Source organism: Aythya marila, assembly GCF_965140915.1.
Source record: "Aythya marila genome assembly, chromosome: 3".
Lineage (NCBI taxonomy): Eukaryota > Metazoa > Chordata > Aves > Anseriformes > Anatidae > Aythya > Aythya marila.
In genome coordinates this window covers 22,842,894-22,863,310 of record NC_139044.1, presented here as the reverse complement: position 1 = coordinate 22,863,310, position 20,417 = coordinate 22,842,894, and the positions used below count along the sequence as shown (strand labels likewise).

At 39.7% G+C, this 20,417-nt stretch overlaps 2 protein-coding genes across 2 annotated transcripts in view; one reads left to right on the top strand and one right to left on the bottom strand.

Annotated features, from left to right (window-relative positions):
• Positions 1–7,448, top strand: part of NVL (nuclear VCP like) — a gene marked incomplete at its 5' end in the record, with an annotated part of 34,943 nt that extends 27,495 nt beyond the window's left edge. The window contains 4 exons of the mRNA XM_082756040.1: positions 20–96; positions 1,607–1,695; positions 5,717–5,787; positions 6,912–7,448. Of these exons, the coding sequence (XP_082612166.1) occupies positions 20–96; positions 1,607–1,695; positions 5,717–5,787; positions 6,912–6,956 (282 nt within the window). The 3' untranslated portion in view covers positions 6,957–7,448. The remainder of the gene's footprint in view (positions 1–19; positions 97–1,606; positions 1,696–5,716; positions 5,788–6,911) is intronic.
• A 324-nt stretch (positions 7,449–7,772) lies between these two features.
• On the bottom strand, positions 7,773–16,010 carry DEGS1 (delta 4-desaturase, sphingolipid 1). The gene is made up of 3 exons (XM_082756044.1): positions 15,871–16,010; positions 14,520–15,262; positions 7,773–12,441 (listed from the first exon to the last, which is right to left on the bottom strand). Exons 1-3 carry the CDS (start codon positions 15,950–15,952, stop codon positions 12,295–12,297), a joined length of 972 nt encoding a protein of 323 aa, XP_082612170.1. The 5' UTR covers positions 15,953–16,010; the 3' UTR covers positions 7,773–12,294.
• Positions 16,011–20,417: the final 4,407 nt, after the last annotated feature.

Here is a 20,417-nt window from a genome sequence, read left to right as displayed (position 1 = left end):
CTTACTCTGATTTATTTAGGATGGCACCCGGCCTCCACTTGATACGGATGTAAACCTTGAAGAAATCGCTTACAGTCAACATTGTGATTGTTATACGTGAGTAGTTTCTGGTTTTGAGTTTAATATTAACGTGCAGTGATGCATGATAATTCATCAAGAGGACCTTGTAACTTTCAGGGTTTATAAATCTTTTCTCTTAACGCTATTTTTTCATGCTTTAACTTGTGCTTTTTTCCAAGAGCTCAGTAGGAATATATGGACACTAAAAACTTTGTCATCTGGAATAGCCCTTTTCATCTCGCAAATACAGATCAGTAGAGGCTGCTTTTTCATCTTAGCTTTGCTTGTCTTATTTTATAATGCTTGCATAAGCTGAGGATGAAAGAGCCCTCTTTAACTTGTTGATCCATGTACAATGATGATAAAAGCAAATAGGTTAAACGACCAGAACTAACTTGTTCTCTCACACAGCTGAAAGCAATGTGTTTGACACAGTAATAATGAGGGCCTATGCCAACTTGTGCTTTGTGAATACCAAGGTATGTTTTTTTAGGAAAGCTTGTTAGCCATCTCTGCCGGAGTAACTTGCAAAGTAAGTGTTCTACAGTACTTCAGAAAGTTTTAATCTGTTAAATGATTTATTAATAGTTAATGATTTTCTGGAGGTCACAAAAGGTTTGACGTGTATTGTGACAAGCAGCATGTATTGCTTTTTATTTTTCTAAATGGAGGCTACTGTTAGTAACGATTTTTCAGTTTGTCCATGTTTTAGATCTAGGAAAGAGGAGTGTTTGTTCTCTCCCTGTCCTCGAGCAGGGGTGTGGGAAGTGTTTAAATACAGTAGTATCCATAGCAGCACCAATGATGCACAGAAAGTGAATTGTGAACGTTGTTCTTTGGTTCAGCGACTTGCAGCAGTCTGAAGGCTTGTGAAAAGTTCAACAGCTGGAAACTGCAAACAAATATTTCAAAAGGCTGACCAGATTCTGTGGATGCCATTATTATCAGGAGCATGTTGGTTTATCTAGCTTTTGGCAACCACCTCTCTTGTAATAATGGGTGATGCCATTTGAAGCTTTCATAAGACTAATACCAAAACAATCTTATCATGTTCCCGCCAAGTGGCACAATATTGAACAATCCCTTGGCATTTTTGAGGACACTGGGTGGGTTTTGCCTCTTCCCTTGCTTCTCATTTGCTTGACCTTAATCTGAGGCTAAAATCTGGAGGACTTAACTCCTTCCTAAGGTACACAGTGGGTTTACTGCACTCTCTCTGTTGGGTAGATAGAAGAATGCAGCTGTGTATAGGAAAGAAAAGGGAAATGTAGCCCATTGATGCATTTAGCTCTGCACCTAAGTGATTTTAGATATCTTAGTCTGTAAGGTATTGTAGGTTTTCAGGCATAACTGCTGTGACTACTTGATTTTTCATATTTTTTAACGTAATAATTTATGTTGTGGATTTTTTAAGAGGTTTCTGTAATTTCCCTTGCCTTTTGCCAGTCTCTTACAATTATTTGTAGTGTCTTGCCTACCTATATGCCACTACCAAAAAGACGAGATAAATTTATCCTAAAATAACTTGTTCTGTTTTTATCTGCAGAGGTGCAGACCTTTCTGCTTTAGTACGTGAGGCTTCAATTTGTGCATTGAGACAGGAAATGGCCCTGTGTGATAGTAAAAGCAAGAAAGGTAAGAAAGCTTTACAGAAATCTTAACTGAACTGTGAGAAGATAATGGAGTATAAAGTGTTTAATGTAATGTAATAACTAGCACAGAGGCATGCGTGCTGTGCGTAAGTGATTGATGACTTCCATCCAAACAAAAAACAAGTCATATTTGTTTCCAGAAAATGTTAAGTGCCTTTGAAGTAGTTGAAGGGGAGAGTAACAGGAAAAAAACAATTAAGCTGGAGGTTTAGCATAAATTGTTTTACTGAAAAAATTTAACCTCGTAATCTTAAAGAAAAGCCAATGTTAAATAGTAGTGCAAAATGATAATTCTTATGCTAAACTGAATTACGTCTTTGCCTAATTTTCACATAATTATCAAAGACTAATTATACTGACCTATTGACATGTTTGTGTATAGCTGTTACTGTAAACATACTTATCACATACCTTTGGAACACAGTTGTATTGTGTAAATGAATACGTGTATCTAGTTGTAATGCTGCTAGGAAAAGCTGCGAGTGATTTTTGATCTTAGGTGTTTAGCTTAGCAGTGGCTCTTGCCAGAACTTTAACAGGGAGTTGTAAGTTGTCTCAAGTACTATTTCTGCCCGTTCCATATCTCTCAGCACTTCTAAGTTGCTTTTTCCTGTTTTTCTGTTTTGTGCACACAGATAGGAGAATGTAGTTGGAAACTGGAGCCCTTTATGTAATGTCTGTGCATGTTTTTTTTCCAGAACTTTTTTTTTTTTTTTACACTTAAAAGTCAAAATGTAAAGCTAAGATGGAATTGAGACTTGTCAGTTGGACTTAGAAAAGTTATTAATTTTTATTATGTCTCTGAGAACCACACTGGATTTTTAATAGCTTTGACTCGTTCCTTTTGAGCTAATGTGTACTGTGTTAGTTGTTTTTAGCAACAGTAGGTAAGCAGAGCAGACTGTATGTATTTCTTGTTATAAGGGAGTTAGCATTTTAATCTGGGGGGATGGGACTGGTTGCCCATTTTTCTTGCTGTAGACGGAATAAAAAGCTCTTGGTTTTAGATAGGAAAAATTCAGAAATTTGGTTGATTTTTATAATTATTCTGAGTGTAGCAGGTCTGATTCAAAAACGTTACTCACTGGAATTCAGTCTTTAAATTTAGGATTGCAGCCTGACAACTAAATTATATGGATCTGTTGGCAGACAGCAAGTCCACAAATTGTGCACAGATTGATCTGCATGTGTGTAGTGGCTGTTTGTTTGGGATGTTGTTTTCTGAATTCTAAGATGTCAGCCCTGGCTGCTATGGAAGTGCTTACGGTAGTTTCTGATTTGAAATCCTGTTCATTTATATCTTCAGAAGAGTACCGTGCATACACAGACTGGATTTCTTCTGCCAGTGTTACCTGCAAGACACATGCAACTGATTCCCCTCCCACAGAATGTAATGTGGCTGTAGATGAGTGCTACGTGTCCCTTGTCGTTCAGTTCCTTAGAATCACTTCGCTGAGATCACGCCTGATTCTTTTGATTCTGTAGAAACCTCTGTTGCAACCTTCTTATTTCCTCGTGCCTGAATTCCCCCCCAGGCTCACCATTCCAGTGTCCCTCCCCACCACTGCACCCCCTCTCAAAAAGCAAGATCTGATCCCTGTTTGATACTTCTAAATTAAAAGAAGGGAAGCAGTTATCCTCCACTCATGTAGGTCAAAAGTCTAATTTGAAATTTTTAACTATGTAGTCTTATTTTAAAAAGACTATACCTGCTGGTATACTTTAATATTAATGCATCATTGAAGAGAAGATAAATTGTCGTAAAAAATAAGACATTCTTGCTTAGTTATCCAGATAAACGGTTTTGTCTTCAGAAATCAAGGCAAATAATGGGAGCAGCAAAGGTGTAGGCTACTGACAGCCAACTTCACATTAGCAAGCATGGTGCCTAATTTTATAACACAATACACATGAAGCAGCCTAACCTACTTTTGTTGAGGTAAACTATTTCACCTAGCAGTAGGTAAAAGCATCACCTAGCCATAGCTAATACAGTTAAATTTGTATCATACTGTTTCACCATGACGGTTACTGATAGTCATGTCCTAATTGTCTTCCTAGCTGACTAATGCTGTTTTCTCCTTTCCCTTCCCCCCTCCCTGTAGCTCAGACTATATTACATTTCATAATTTGATTTAAGAGACTTCAAAACAAAAGTGAAAGCAAAATGAAATTCTCATAGCTTTCTTTTAATGTTTAATGGAGTTTTGATGAGTCATTGTTAAAGCCATTTGGCTTCTGTGAAATACCTAAGATGAGTTTTTTCTTACTAATAGTAGGTGTTGCCTTGGGCAAATAAATTAAAATACTTACATTCAAACTTTAAATGTACACATTTGTTCTTACTGGTACAACTATATGGTAGTGGAAACCTTGAATAAAAGCTTCAGAGAACTGAGATAAGAAAATGCAGCAAGGTTGTATATTTAGTTCAGTGAACTTTATCAGCATCTTAAACAAATCATCATCTTTAGTGACCTTCATCTGCTGTGTAGTCTCTTTGCTATTCAGAAGAACTTAGAAAAAAATTCTTCTTACCTCATATATCAAATATATTAATGAGAAGTCTTAAGAATTTTTTCATATCTGTATATCCTGTTCACAGTACAAGATGTTCATAAAGGTAGTGACAGTACATACCCATGAAAGCTAAAAGCATCTTAATTGAATGTATAAAAAATTCACCAAATTGAATATAGACATATTTTTATCTACTTCTAGCATGTGATACATGAGCTTTAGCATTGTAGTGACTCTGTATAGTGGTATCTTGGGATTCTTAAGTCTAGACTAACGTCTCACTTGTTGAGAGCAAAGGGATCCGTGATTTATTTGAGGTTGTGCTTACCTGTTAGCAGACCAAAACCAAACCAAAGAATGGCAGCAGCAAACAAAAGAAAGAAAAAAGAAAAAAAACGAGATAGCTTCATTAGACTCAAAGAAGGGATTTACAAAAACTTAGAGGTAATTGAAAAAGCAAAAAACAGCTTTCAGTTCTGTGATGTCAAACAAAACAATGATATGAATTATTTAGCAAGTATCTTGTGGTAGAATTGGGATAATGTTTTCTAGTTACTAAATACAATTCTGTAGAGAAGCTTAATATTAAATATGTATAGATGGTAAAGCACAGAAGTAGAAGCAGCAGGATGAGAAGTTCCTTCTAGAAGGGAATGATGGGTGTGAATTCTAACTGAAGTTGATGTTGCTGACACCTTGACAATGAAAGTGTCAGTCTGCAGGTAGAAACATTAATAAGTAACATAGCTTTCTGAAACAAACAGGGTGTTCTTTGAAAGTACAAGGGACAATGGGGCTTAAGTACTTGCCTGAGGTACAATATATAAGGAGTGCCTGAAGTGACTTGGTTTGTTCAGCCTAGGGAAGAGAGGAGACCTTGTGGTGGCCTACAGCTTCTTCATGAGGGGGAGCAGAGGGGCAAGCACTGATCTTTTCTCTCTAATGACTACTGCTAGGGCCAAAGAGAACAGCATGAAGCTGCGATGGGGAGCATCAGGCTGAATATTAGGAAAAGGTTCTTTACTGAGAGGGTGGTCAGGCACTGGAACAAGCTCCCCAGGGAAGTGATCACAGCAATGAGCCAGCCCAGAGTTCAAGAAGCACTGGACAATGGTTACAGATGTATGTTCTGGTTTTGGGTGGTCCAGTGTGGATCCAGGAGTTGGACTCTATGATCCTTGTGGGTCCCTTCCAGCTCAGGGTACTCTATGATTCTGCGGTTGTTTTACCTTGCTCGGCAGCTGAACTCCACCACAACCACGGTCTCACTCCACCTCCTTAGGAGAAGCAGGATATATTAAATGTAACACTTGAGGTGTTCTTTCAATTCAGATCTCAATTATTCAGTTAGATCTCATGCAACTGATTAGTACATGGAGTTAAGTTTGGTTTCATAAGTGATTTTTGCATGTATTTCAATGCAGCATTTGATTGTCACTTGCCTGCAGTTTTGTCTAGTAACTTTTTACACTTTGTTCTTTCAGGAGAAATCAGGATTTCCCATAAACACTTTGAAGAAGCTTTTAGGAAAGTGAAATCTTCAGTATCAAAAAAGGTAAGAATAACTTCAAGTATGTAAGTACGATCATCCCCCTAAAAGGGATACTCTTTATATGTTGGAGAGTAGTGAGAATACTGATGGTTGCAATACACTTGCATGCATTCTAGCACTTGACATTACCTCTGTTCCAGCGTACTTCTGATATTTTTGAGAAGTTAAGAAATGGAAGTCTTTTCACCTGCAGGTCCTGCAGATGATGCATTGTGGTAGACAGATTACCCTGTTGTCAGTTAGCTTTCAGTGTAGTACCTTGAACTTTTAATTGCCTTTTCCAGATCAGTTACTCACCTGATCCTCACCTCTTACATCTGCAGAATATTTAGTTAGAAGTCAAGGCCTTTAGACTTTATCACCACCTTTCTGGACATGCACCCAGGAGGTGCTCAGCCATTTCTGTTAATGTGCAAAAGACGTCATTCTGAGATATGAAAAGACTGATAAGAATCGAGATAAGTGATTTTTTCCTGATTTGCATTTGTCAAGGAAGTTCATGCTTTAAAGGTTATCTTATGGCTAATTATTTTTAACATCTGAAATTAAATCTGTTCACTAATCTTACTGTAATTGAGAAGGTAATAAATATAGAAATTGTTATTGTTGCAGTTAGTTAATAGGTCTTCATGTACAGCCAAGAGCATACTGCAGTCAAAATACTTTAATATATTCACTTGAACTATAGCCAGAGAGAACAAGGTAACTATTTTAACCTAGTTAGACCAGCAAAAGATGATCTTGTCTCCTCCTTTTGGCAGACATGGATGAGTGAGTAGATGGACAGTTTGGTAACTCACCTGGCAACAACAGCTGTAACTTTCTTGCAAAGCTGAATTCTAAGTCTAGCATGGCAATATTAAGTAGAATAACTCTGCCAAAGGCTTCTGCTGATTACATACCACTGGTGACTATCAGTAGAGAACCTCATTTACAAGGGCAGCAGGATTATTTTCACCCTTAGTTAAGCTTTCATGGTCAATATTTTAGACTAGAGCTAGAGGCTTATGTTTTCATGGTTTTCATTATTTCACATATTTAATAATTATGTAAAGTAACTTGTAAGTGTTGCATGTGTTTAGTGTTGTCTAAAGTGTTTTTTCCCCCTCTTATCTTGGCACTGTTAGGATCAAATAATGTATGAAGAATTGCGTCAGTCACTGTGCAGGTGATACATCTGGACAATTCCTAGAAGAGTCTTATTCTACATGGAGTTTAATATCTGCACCAGATTTCAAGAGACAGATTGGAAAGAAGCTGTACCACATCTCCCTCAACTTTTTATGCAGCACCTGAAAAAAAGTCATTGTAATCTACTGCTGTAAACAATCCTTAATTTAACTACTTAAAGAATAAAAGATACAGTTTCTACTTGTCACCATGAAAAAAAACACTTCTAGTGCTCAAGATCAAAGGCTATTTTCATCCATATTTGGTGCCCTTAGTCAGAAAACCCTCAGAAGCACACAGGCTAACCCTTCAACATTTCTACTGCTCTACTAGCTGTTTTCAACTGTTAATGAAAACAGCTGTGTTTTTCAAGAACAAGGACTCTAGAAGAATTACACGAAGAAAAGAGCTGTGAAAGTAGACAGGGAAGGTGTTGCATGGTTTGTTACCATACCATTAATCATGCCTTTTCCAAACACAGTGACACGTGATGAGCTTCTATCTTCTTTTCATGTTATCAAAAGAAACTATCCAGAGCTATGCAAACTGTCTCAATTATCTAGGAGACAATAAGTCTGTATAGAGCTAAACAAGAACAATTTATGTTAACTAAATTTTTTTCTGTTCTACCTCTACAACTGTAGAGTTTCTTACATTTAAGAATAAATGTTTTGCTTTACAGGAGAGCTCCAACTGTTTGAAAGTAAGCTGTGAAGCCTTTTAGTAAATAACTTAATTCACTTAACCATTTGAAAGAGCTGAACAATGGAAAAAATTCCATCTGGAGCCATATAAAACAATATATGCTACTTCAAGTATCTAGTTTGAAAGCGCAAGCAGTTCTGCATTTTTATAGAATTATAGCTTTTTTAAAAAAAAAATTGTGGCATACATTGCTTTCAAACAAAAAATACATTACATATAAAAACATGATCAGGAACAGAAGAAAAATCTGTGACGCAACTTCAGTGATACAATTTAAGAAATATTTGGCATCCGTTCTTGGAAAAATGCATGGCAAGAAAGATACTCGTTTACAATTGAAAACAGCCACATGAATGTTTTCTCCTTTATGGATGTATAGAGGAAAATCCTGTAGCAGACTTCAGTATAGCTGTAGCTGATGAGCTTATGAATGAGGATGAGCTTATGAATGAGTCAGGTCCTCAAGCCCCAGCATATCCACCAAGAATTTTCTCATTCTTTCCTCTTACAAGAATATTATTCCTGTTCCATATATGGAACAAGCAAGCAGGGTAGGAACAAGACCAAGGAGGTAACATTACTACTGCTTAAACAGTATTACTATTCAAGTAGTAATAACAGTATAGCCATGTCAACAAAACATGCCTTAATATTAAGAAGAATGATCACAAGACACCTTGAAAATGTGACACTGGGGTGCAGGAAGGTTTGAAGTTACCAGAAAAGTTGAAAGATTAAAGGAGATGGAATAACCGTATCCTGTTTGCTTACCTTGTCTGGGCTACGTTCATTAAGGAGCAGGAGAGCAGGCAACTGAACACTTGACTGTTCACACAAGAAAGTCCTGCACCCACGTGGGTACTTTGTCTCATAGGAAATTCTGCTTAGGCTACAATACTCATCAGAAAAAAGCTTGATAAGTGATAAAACACAAGATCACGTGTGCCTGTACATAGAAGACAGGCATTCATACAATACAGAGACCACTACCTTGTTCTACAAATGCTATTTCTTTCCTAGCAGATGGAGCTGGAAGAAGTCGTCCCCCTAGTCCTCATCTTGATCTTGTTCCAACAGAAACAAAGTATCTCATCATTCTCTCACTTTTCCTGAAGCTAGTCACATATCTACATGTAAGTCACAGTAATGATTCTGTAGCAGGGCATGTTAGATGGTAACTTAAGCATAGATGGCATCAGAGCCAGTCCAGGGAACTGTCAACACAATTCACTGCCTTTGGTTTTGGCTCAGTAGGAAACATTTTCAACAATTCTGTCCTTCCTTACATTGCAGGTTCAATTATGAAACATAGGATTTGATAGAGCATTGCATATGTAGAGTTCTGTTGCAGATTGCAATACCAAGGGCAATCTGCAAACCACTGCAATGTTTAGGCACACCTACTTATCAGCTTGCTTGTTTGTAGACAGTCCCAGGAAAAGTCTTGGTAGACCTAGAAGGGGCTCTGTGCTTTGCAGTGTGCAAGGTTAAAAACAGAAGGACTTGCTTTGCCTTAGTTCTTTCAAATTTACAAAGGAGTATACTTCCTAAAATCTGCCTTGGACCACTTACCAGGCAAGTTCACTACCTGAAATGAACTTTTCTTCATCCAATAGGATGAGTGTGATAGAGCCTGCAAATTACCTAGAAAAGATCAATTTTCCAGTATTTGGAGATTTTTATTTTTAAATGTGTCATGTGTTTGCTAACTACATATAAAGATTAACAGAAACCTTACTATAGGCACAGAACCAAAAGTCATAACTACTTTTCAGCTGATACTGGTTCTAAGTAAAAAGTCTCGCCTTGGATCTGAAAGTGGAATTGCACAGCCAGGAAGGTGCAGCCATTTAATCCATGATAATTGGCTGCTGTTCTAGAACAGACAGGTTCAACAACAAAACAAGAAAGCCAAAGGCAAAGATTGTTGTAGATTATTGTGAAAGGGGAATACATCCACGCCTGTCCTGTGGGAAAACTCATGCCAAGTATCAGACTCCAGGATGCATTACTTACTGCACTTAAGCAACTTCAAGTAATTTGGGGGAGGGGGAAATGTTAAAAGCTGTGAGAAGTGCTTAATGTGTTTGTCTGACAAGCCAGGAAGACGCTTTAATTACACAGGAAGGAATAAACCCTAACAAGCATGTTGAAAAATGGTGAAGTTAACCAGTTCCATCTGAATATAATTTTAAAAGACTGTCAAGGTCTTTAGTGCTCTTTAGGTTGTTTGGTCTTCACTTTGCGGTTAGTCAGAGCTTCCTCCAGCTTTCAGATTGCTTCTGGCAAAATCCCTGCTAATGAAGTCAGATGCAGACACCTCTTATGCAATGCATGGGAGTTAAGTTATCTTAAAATAATGGTTACCAATGCTTGCAAAAGTCAGATGACGGTTTAGATCCAAACATGTTACTGGCCCAGATTAAATTAGTCCAATACACGTTCTCCAAATGGTAGCCTGTAGCAGATGTTTCAGAAAGCCTACAGCAAGCACAGGCATTTCTCTCAGAATTCCCTGCTATTCTGCACCTTTTAAAGTGAAAGTGTGTTTATAATCAGAATTGGAAGTAGGTAACTAAGCCTAAGGATGAAAGTACATATCTGATCTGTCTTCAGAGATAAGTATTTAAGAGAATTAACTTCTCCACATTATCTTTTAACTGCAAAACATTTTGGAGAGATTTTACATTGTTATGGTGAGCCATCAACACTGAAGATATTTAGTACTACCATTAATTTCTTGAGTTGAGGGCTTAAGAAGTGACTGCTTTGCAATTTAAACCTATTAAAGTCTTCAAAGTCAATTTTCTTCTGAGTAGAAAGAAGAGGCAGCAATTCTTCAGATCATTCCGCACCACTACTCATTAGGACAGGCCTTCTAGCAACTGCTTTAGTAATATGCTTTATCTAAAAATTCAGTCCTGCAGCATTAGGGGAGTAGTTAAAAAAAACACCGTGTTATTTGAATCTTTGCTTTTTAATTACATGTAAAAATACTGAATAAAGTATATAGTGACATTACACTGTACCCTGAGCAATATGCTGGCTAGCTACTGTATCATTGGCATCACAATGAAGTTGCTTTGTAAGTGGTTGGCACACTTTCATACCATTTCTATTACTTAACTACAGATAAGGGCCCTGCCTTAAAAAAAAATCTCTTAGAAAACAAGACCACAGTCAGCTGAGGGTTCAGATGTAAATGCGTTCTTAGGTACTCAGCTTCTTTTGAAAATAAAAATGCAGAAGTTAAGATATCTAAAAATTAAGTTACTTACAGCAGACCAGTATGGACAGGAGCCTGAGACTTTTACCTTCATCGGGTTCCATCTTTTAAAGTGAAGATGGATAGCATAGAAACACCATTTGAGATTAAAGAGCGACTTGTATCCATCTTCCACAGCTTAAAGCTATCACCAACGCATTACGTGATAGAAGACAAATACTGCGCTGAGGTATGTAGATATTCTCCTGTGCTCAGTAAGTTTCCATTCTCTGTTCCCACTTCAAGAACTTCTTAAGAAAGAAATTCAATAGCATCGCCTATGCTCTCACCACATTTTAATATGCATGAAAGCCAGTATTTACGTAGGATACTGTTGATTTAAAAATCAAGAACACTTAGCAACACCTTCCTGTGCACACAAGTGACTAATACACCTAAAGGGCTGAGTTGCCGGTGGTTGTAGCTAGCATTGTTTGCCAGAACAGTATCTGCTTCATCTGATTCAGTTTTCCATACAAGCCAAGTTTCCAAACAAGAGTCAATATTAGCATTTAAAACCACAGTAACAGCAGAAACAGATAGGTCCTACCTAGTCATTTTACTCCACAAATGAGAATAACTTCAGAACACAGAACTGAGATCTTTTTCCATATTGCAAAAACCTTGCTCAGTTACCTTGTAGCTTACACAAGATGCCAAATGCTGCCTGCTCAAGCTACATGCCAACACAAGCAGTTTAAGGAGTAGATGGGGACCCTCACAGGTCATGATACCATCAAATTCCCCAACTTTTCACAGGGATACCACAAGCCACCTATATTATGCCAGTTTCATATAAGTGATAGAATGCTCCTTTAAGGTGCTTCCTGTAGGACAGGTAGCACTTCCAAGTAATACTTCAAATGGCATTAAATATTTAAACAAAAGGGACTTAACATTTGTGTGAATTTAGTTCTACCCATGAATCAGGAAACAAGTTCAACAGAAGATTTAAGTTAACAAATCATGTTAGTTTAGAATTACCAGGTAAGTACAGCATCTTAATACTACAGTCAGATAAACAGCACGGTGTGGGCAGCGTGCTACACTGGGAACCTTTAGAATATTGAGAGCCAAACAGATATTTTGTACAGACTGAACACCTGCCGGAGTAAATCCTTTAACAAAGTAATTTAGCATGAAGCATATAACACTGATCTTTAGGCAAACATACATACATTTAACCAATGAATCTGAGGACTGCTAGGAATGTTACAGCTGGTAATAGTCTGCTACAAAATCTTTAAGAATGCATTGCTATGTTGCTGTAGATCTTAATTCAGGACACTAGTCAACATCTTTAGCAAGAGACTTTATACCAGTCACTTTAAAGCAAGCAGACATTTCAAAGTTTCTTGTTTGCCAGAACTTTAATCTTGTTTCACTTCACCCTTCAATTGCCTCTTCATGCGTGAATACGGGCTGATTGTGTCATCTATCACAAAGTCATAAAGCACTCTAATCCACGAGTTATACTGTGGCAGGTTGTCATAGTATTCAGCCGCTATCTTCTTCACCTGAAGAGAAACACAAGGTTCATTTACTATTTGTATTAGTACCAATCATGACAACTTTACTATCTCCAACCTGTATCTTAATGCAGATAGACTACAAGTTTTATTTTAGATGTTAGATTCTAGAAGAAAAGCTCTTAGTGCTTTTACCATGTGAAGCTTTCACATACTGAAAGTTTCTTTTTGGTGATTAATCACCTCCTTCACGTGAAGCTCACATACCATGAAGGTTAACCAGGACAAACTAAGCCTAACACTGAAGTCCACTCATTGTGCTACTTAAGGAACAATGCAGCTCACCAACTCCAAGCAAGCAGTTGGATTGCTAGTTGAGGTGAGGGACTCAATTCAGAGCTAATGTGTGTGTATATATACACACACATGTATTTGTGTATATATACACACACACAAACACAGACAAGTATCACTAAAAAAGACTTAGCAAAGTTGTAAGAGGAGTTCACAGCCATTTTCCGTACGTAGTTTCACACCTCAGCACTCAGAAACAACTTGTTCCTTGGAAGAACATCTTGTTTCTATAGTCATTCTTCAATGCCTATCCTTCTAAAGCTTTTTACTCCTCTATGTAAATTTTTTTTTTTTTTTTAAACAGTACACTTTTTTTAAATTAAGGCTACTGGAGTTTGTCAGAAATCCTACAGCCAGCTGTCTAACACCTTTCAAACCTGAATAGAACAAGACTGAGCTTTCACTAAATTCCAGTTTCAGACAGATTATCATCAATGCCTATAAGCAACAAGCAAAATTAAGATATTTACATGCTTGGTTCAGAACTGAAGATGCTTTTGATCTATTACCACACTATCAAACAGGTCATCTAACCAGTAAACTTCAGTCTTCAGTTCACCCCCACTAATTCAGCAAATTTTAAGCTCAGAGCATAGCAGAGTCCAGTCCAATGAAATTAGCTAAGCTCTTCAAAGCAAAGACTTTTCTCATCAAACCTGTAGACTAAAAGTCCTGTAGCAGAGAAGAGTTTTCCTCTCTGCAATGAAATGCTTGAAAAAAATCATTCCATATTTGGAACTTCAGTATTGGTGCATGAAGTGAAACTTGGTTTACCAGCAGAGATCTACACATCAATGGTGAGTTAGGTGAGCTCACACAACTTAAATTATTCATAGACTTAATCTTCCAAATATAGCTTAAGAAATGTTATTTCTCTTTAAAAAGAACTAAGACTCCACTTAAGGCAGTCTTACCCAGGTCTCACTTGCCAACCACAAGGACAAAGCTACAAGCCCAACACTACAGCTTCTGTCAAACTACAAATTTAGCGTGACAAAAAACACATTTCATTGAAGATTACCTTTAGGTGTAGTCCTGGACACCTGTGCTCTCATTGAGAAACAAAGAAAAAATTAAGCTCCAACTTAAAAGCAACTAGCAAAGACTAAAATGGGAGGGAACCAATTCAAAAATTTACATCTGCTACTTAGACTTATGCAAATGTCACAGATCTTAGTTTTGAAGCCTTGCCATTGTACAGCTGATACTTACTTAGGATTCAAAGGTTCTCATTAGAGAAAGACAGCAGCTCCAGAACAGAAAGCTATTAAACATTTGTCAACAATACAAACACCAGCCATTCCTCAAACCGTATCTCCTTCCCCCACCAGAGAACGTCACTGATAAGGGACTGAAAGATAAGCATGCATTGCAATGTTTTACTTAGTATTTCAGAAACAGAGCTGACAAGCCTCTGAAGGTGCCTGAAACTTGACTAGTTTTCTGCATACTTCCAAACTGAAGAAGAATATTGAAGGCTGTCCGTAACAGAGGCCTAAAGTTAGTACAAAGCATAAAGCCAAGACGGCAAGACACGCATTTCCTCTCCTTTTACGGAAGGGGTTAGAACAGATAGCACATGAGAAACTTGTTTGGGGCTTCTCCCCATCAATCTACTCCCATTTTTTGTTTTAGAGAAAAAATTGCCATATCCCATTCTAACTTCCAAGAGCTCTAACTTCCTTTCTTCTAACTATTTATGTTCAACCTGATATTCAAATTAGAGTAAGGCTCATTTGAAGAAAAAAGAACAACCTGGGAAGTAAACTTACCAGTGGGAGGCTCTTGCCAGGAATATTGGGGAAGTCGTGGTGCTCATTGTGATAGCCAACATTAAAAGTGAGCAAATTAAGTGGCCCATAATAGGAGTAAGTCTCATGGCCCTTCAAAAACATGTAATGTTCAGCTATGAAGTGTCCTGAAATCGGGTGCAAACCGAGTCCAAGTACTGAACCAGCAAGCATGTAAAAAATGGATTTGACTCCCCATAAATAATATATCACAACATCGAAGGAAAGCTGAGCCAACAAGTTGATGATTTCGAGTCGAGTAATTGGTTTGGGATTGATGCAGAGGGGTCTAATGGCATAGAAGAACGGCTGAAGAACAATCCATATGAACTTCCTGAAGCGGGTACAGAAAAACCAGCCCTCAAAGTTGGTAGGGATGTCCACGTCGATTCCATCGCCTCCTAAGTATCGATGGTGATCCATGTGGTATCTCTTGAAGGATATCGAATACGGGAGACCAAGAGGGAGGTTGGCAAATATTCCAAACCACCGGTTCCACATGGCTTTGCTATTGCCAAAAGCACTATTGTGGGAGATCTCGTGAATGGCCAGAGTCATGGAGTGGCTAATACAGCTCCCGAACACGTACGCCCAGAAGACCACCCACTTCCAGTCCAAGTCCTTAACCAAGTAAAAGGCAGTCAGCTGCGCCAGGACCATCAGCACGACCACCCAGATCAAGTTGTGGTCTGGCTTCATCAACGCCTTTATCTCGGGATGCTTAGCTACACGGGAGAGAATTCCATTAAAAAAATTTATTTAGAAGCTCTCGTCACAGCATGCCGCCCTAATTAGATGGCAGAGGGGCATATAACCGTTCCTTTCCCTCCTCCTAATTAAGGAGGGAGAGACCCCCATTCCGCGTGGTGCATTTATAGCTATAACGAGCTTTCAGATTAAGCCCAGAACCAAGCCATTTCACCACATTTCCGCTGTTAGCAGCCAGACGATTTCGTGAGGAGCAGCGCTGTCACCCCAGCGGGGCCGGGAAGGAAATGGCTTCGCGCCGGCGGCCCTGAGGTGAGCCCGGCTCCTCCGGCCTCAGGACGTGGCCGCGGCGGACACCGCGCGGCTCCTTCCCTCCCTCCTTCCTTAGCGGGCCCGGCTCCTCCCGTCCCTTCCCCTTTCCTTCTCCTTCTCCTCCTCATCCCAGCTCCCAGCTCCACGCAGGCCCCGCTGCCAGCAGCAGCCTCCGCGTCTCCTTCCCTTCCCCTCCCGCCCCCCCGCGGGGCCGGCAGCCATTTTGCGGGGATCCCCCCCTCGCCACGCAGCCCTCACCGAGGAGCTCCGCCACCACCCCCCTCCCCGCTTATCCTCCCCTCCTCCTCCTCACCCAGGATCTCCTTGCGGCGGTCGGCGTGGGGCTGGTCCGTGTACACCCACTCGAAGTCCTCCCTGGCCACCGCGTTCCCCATGCCTGCTGCCCTGCCCGCCCGGCTGCGGGCGCCCCCCGGCGCGGCGCTTTATAGCGAGGAGCCCGCCCTGCGCGCTGCCGATTGGCGCCGGGGCCGGGCGGAGCCGCCCTGAGGTGCCTCAGGGGGTGCCGAGGGGGGGGTGGAGGCAGCGCCCGGCCGCCTCACGGCCCCGCTTCCACCGCTAGGGGAAGGGAATCCAGCGGGGAGAGCCCGGCAACGGCCTCCGGGGGGCTGTGAGGCAGCAGGGTTGAGGCGGCGGCGCCTTCGTTGCCGGCCGCGTAGCTCAAAATGGTCGAAAGGGCGAGGAAGGCGCCGCCCGAGCCCCACGCGCTAGGTTTGCCCCTCGCCTGCTCCTCTCCGCCCCTCAGCACGGGCTCTCCAGCGAGGCGTTGCAGCAGGTCTGGAGCCGGGCTGAGGCACAGCAGGACGGTTCTGCCTTTCCCTTTAGTTAGGCGCTGATCTGGCCCAGCCGCCTGCCAGCTTCAGTTAAATTCGCGTGGTTTTAACTATCTGTGAGGTTTCCGTCAGGCATCGTGTCCAAAAGTCACTAGGCGTACATAGGGAGACAATGAAGTCCCATATGACTCATTTTCTTAGGAAGCAAGGCTGAAAATAGGAAAAGCATACGACAGCACTGTGTAGTGGTTCCTGAAAAAATGCTTTCTCTTTTCCAAAGGTAAGTCGGGTGTGGCTGTAAGGACTAGCTGCCTCTGGCCAAAATACAAATTTTTGTAAGGTGCCTAAAGATACCTAATTACCATTAAAAATGCTTGCACCAAGGTCTTTTTTATTCACATATTGTGAAGGTAACTACCTGAAAGGAAGCGGTGGGGAGCTGAGAAGACTGCTTATCTTGCAGATAAACAATAGCACAAGAGGGAATGGCCTCAAGTTGCAGCAGGGGAGGTTCAGGTTGGCAATGAGGAGACATTTCTCCTCAGAGCAGTCAGGCACTGGGACAGGTTGCCTGGGGAGGTGGTGGAGTCACCTGGGGGTGTTCAAGGAAAGGTTGGACGTGGTGCTTGGGGACATGGTTTAGGGGGTGACATTGGTGGTATGGAGATGGTTGGACCAGGTATCTTGGAGGGCTTTTCCAACCTTTATGTATCTATGATGTTTTAGGAACTTCATTGACAAACTGCTCTGTAAGAACTAAACTCAATGTAATCTGCACCTGCATCTATTTTTCTTATTACACTTAACTGTGAGCAGTTTGACTACAAAGATTACTTTATGTAGAAGTTAAACAACTATTGCTTGGAATTTTAGTTGTCCATAAATCCATTGATATTCAAATAACCAACAGTAGTGATAACAACAACAGAAGTTACCACAAAGAAAGTAAGACCTTATTCATGACATTAACAGGTATCTCAAGGCTCATGTTGACTCACTTAAAATTTATTGATAATAATAAAAAAGGCTAATACATGCAAGCTGCTAAAAGTCACAGGTGCAGCTGTGAAAACAGGGGAAATATGATCCCCACTTGAAGATGGTATGATCTGAAGTAATGGACAAAGCACAGGATCTGTAAAACATAACAGCAAATGGTTTTGTTTGCATGCATTTTTAATCTGTGTATGTTAAAATATGAATTAGAAGTGAAAAAAAGGAGGTAAGTTAACTCACAGCTTTTCTCTGCTTAGCCACGTGATCTAATTTTGTAGTCTTTCTGAGGACTGCTGCAGCATAAACAGATGTCTAAATTTCATCATGGCACTTTGTCCTGGCAAGGGATGTTTAGAAAAAGTTTTACTTTTTGTTCACTGACTCCTTCACATTAGGCCGGGAAGTACTTTTGTGCTATCAGTACCAAGACCGAGTGCAAAGTTGCCAAGATCATGGGTGTTTCACTCAGCTGCACTCTAAACACTGTATGTAATGTTTCTGAAAATTTTCTCTTATAGTTGTATTTTCAGGTTTAGCACTGCTATCCGTCATTGCACCAAGGACCTTCTCATCCATTGGAACGATACTGCTAAAAGTGTGAATGTCTGCTGGTAAGAAAGGTGATAGCTGGAGGAGAGGGAGAATATGATCGTTCTGGTGTTTGATCATTCAGGCATATTTACTGCACTGTGGGTTTCTGAAGTCACAAGTTTCAGAGGGAAAATTGATTAAAGATTCCAGATTTATAAACTAAATGGTCCTATCAGACAAACATGGCTTAAATAGCTGGGAAATATATTAAATAGGAAAGTTTTAGAAAATTTAGTTGCCCAAGCATCTTAAAGTGCAAATGTTTGTTTATTTATTTATTTACTATGTAATCACTGAGTCTTTCTTTGGTTAAGGCAGTCCACATAACAAATCCAGATTTTTTAGGTCTTCAGCAAGCAGTATTTGTACCTGGCATTTTCTCTTCAGAAGACAGAGAGGTCCAGTACCTAGCACGTCTTCAGACAGCACAAGGCTAGAACAGAAATCGCGGAGTGTTTAGTTACACATAAACCAAACCTGGCAGCACATCCCTGCTTAACCAGGAAGGTGTGATGCAGTCAGCACGCCTCTGCAACAGCAGAGAGCACGTGGACAACAGGGTTGGTCCGGATACAGCATAAAGCAGCGAAGGAATGGAACCGGAGAGTATCAGAATAGCTCACAACTAGTAGGCACATCACTATAAAGTATCCCAAACTAAATTTACTGATGAATGTATGAATGATCCATCACTGTAATTGATCGGTTACCTTTTTAAAACCATCAGGATTACCAACAAATTGGGTAGTCTTCTCTGTTCTGAAGATGGATTTTACAGCTCCCATGCCATACTGTTTTCAAGAGGCCCTTAATGTACAAAATTCCCTAGGTAATCTAAGTGCTCCCTAGTTAACTCTTGGAAGATTGCAGTAAGAGCAACTAAGTTCTGTTCCATGCAGCCTTAACTGTCACATTAAGAAATTATGAAAAGACATCCTCATAACATTAATAAACTTCTGTGATTAAATTAATGTGCTATGCTAAGAGTGTTAGAAATTTAAGGAGTTACTATTTCTATCTGGTCATTAATTTGAGAAATTTATTTTGTTAAGCAGGTAGTGCCTTTCTTCCTTCAGGGCTTTCACCTATTACATCTATTACCCTTTGTTCAGAAGGTGATTGTATTTCTGTATTTACATATTCACAGAAAAATCACAGGTTGTTCAATTTGGGGAGCAAGATATGATTGCGAATGGCTTTTCCCTCAAAAAAGGATCACCGTGCACCTTCTAGTCTTCTGATATCATTTTCACCATGTTCATTAGATACCCAAACTTTTTTTTTTTTAATAATAAAAAAAAAAATCAAAACCTATGAAATGAAAACTTCTGGTTCTTTATTATTACTATTATTATTATTATTTTTTTTTTTTTTTAAAGAAAGGTCAAAAAGGATGGCCAGCCTCAGTTTTAAGCAATTCTCAGAAACTAACTCCAGAAGACCAGTACTATCACTTTCTCTTTCAACTCTGAGGAGCTGTTTCAGCCCTTGCTCCATGTCATAAAACTTGTTGCACAATCTGATAGTTGGCTGCAAATAAAACAATGTTTTCATGTTACTTCATAAAAACATCTTAGTCTCCCCAGCGAGGGGTTCTTCCTTGATACAATCGCTGATTGCTGCTATCACTGCACTTCTGTAGGTTGACATCCTAAACACTGTGAATTTGCACAGAAATCTGCAAAATCAAGTGATTTAGTTTTACTATAACCTATTTATCGACTTGTTCATATATTGCAAAATGCCATTTTTTTCTTATATTATTATTATTAAATAAGGGAAAAGACAGCATCAGAAGTTCGTGTTCCAGCTGTTTTGTCTGAACTATCATTACTTCTGTAGTACTGGTATATACTCCCATCTTTTCAGGACCATCACTGACCTCTCTCCCCCTCCCTGGGAAGTGGAAAAGAAATAGGTTGTACACCTTCATTGTGTACCTGATGGCATTTCTCAGAGCTTGTTTGTAAGCCTTCCCTCTGTCCGTGAAGTTCAGTGGGCTTGGTTCAGTTTGACTATATTTGGCAGGGTGCAGAGGAGCAGGATGCACCTGCTGACTTGCAGCACACAGCACTTCCTTGAGCTGAAGGTTCCAACTTGGCACTGTTCACAGAGAATATTCCATGTAACAATAAATACACGGACGTTCTTTCCACCTCAGTTTCCACAGCTAGAGGTTCACAGACATACAAATAAACAGTACTCCCCATTAACCTGAAACTATTTGTATGTTGTGAAGGGAGGAATGTCGTTGCATCTTGTAGAAGTGAATAAAGAATCTAAAACTGAGGTATATTAAGATAGGTACAAATAAGCCTTTTCAATAAATGTACTTCACAGGTTTATACTTGTTTAGAAGTATTTAACCACAAACATCATCTGGTAATTAGACTATTACATGAATTTGTCATTATGAAAGACCATTAAGTGAATTTGTACCGAGTGACACAAAGTAATTACAGCTCTTACGCTGACCTTTAGA

What these genes read in the sequence shown, in the direction of transcription:
- DEGS1 (XM_082756044.1), bottom strand. Translation starts at nt 15,952, where the DNA reads ATGGGGAACGCGGTGGCCAGGGAGGACTTCGAGTGGGTGTACACGGAC. An exon ending in CCGCCGCAAGGAGATCCTGG is followed by an intron (nt 15,263 to 15,870) that starts GTGAGGAGGAGG and finishes TCTCCCGTGTAG; the next exon opens with CTAAGCATCCCGAGATAAAG. An exon ending in CTGGCAAGAGCCTCCCACTG is followed by an intron (nt 12,442 to 14,519) that starts GTAAGTTTACTT and finishes GTTTCTCTTCAG; the next exon opens with GTGAAGAAGATAGCGGCTGA.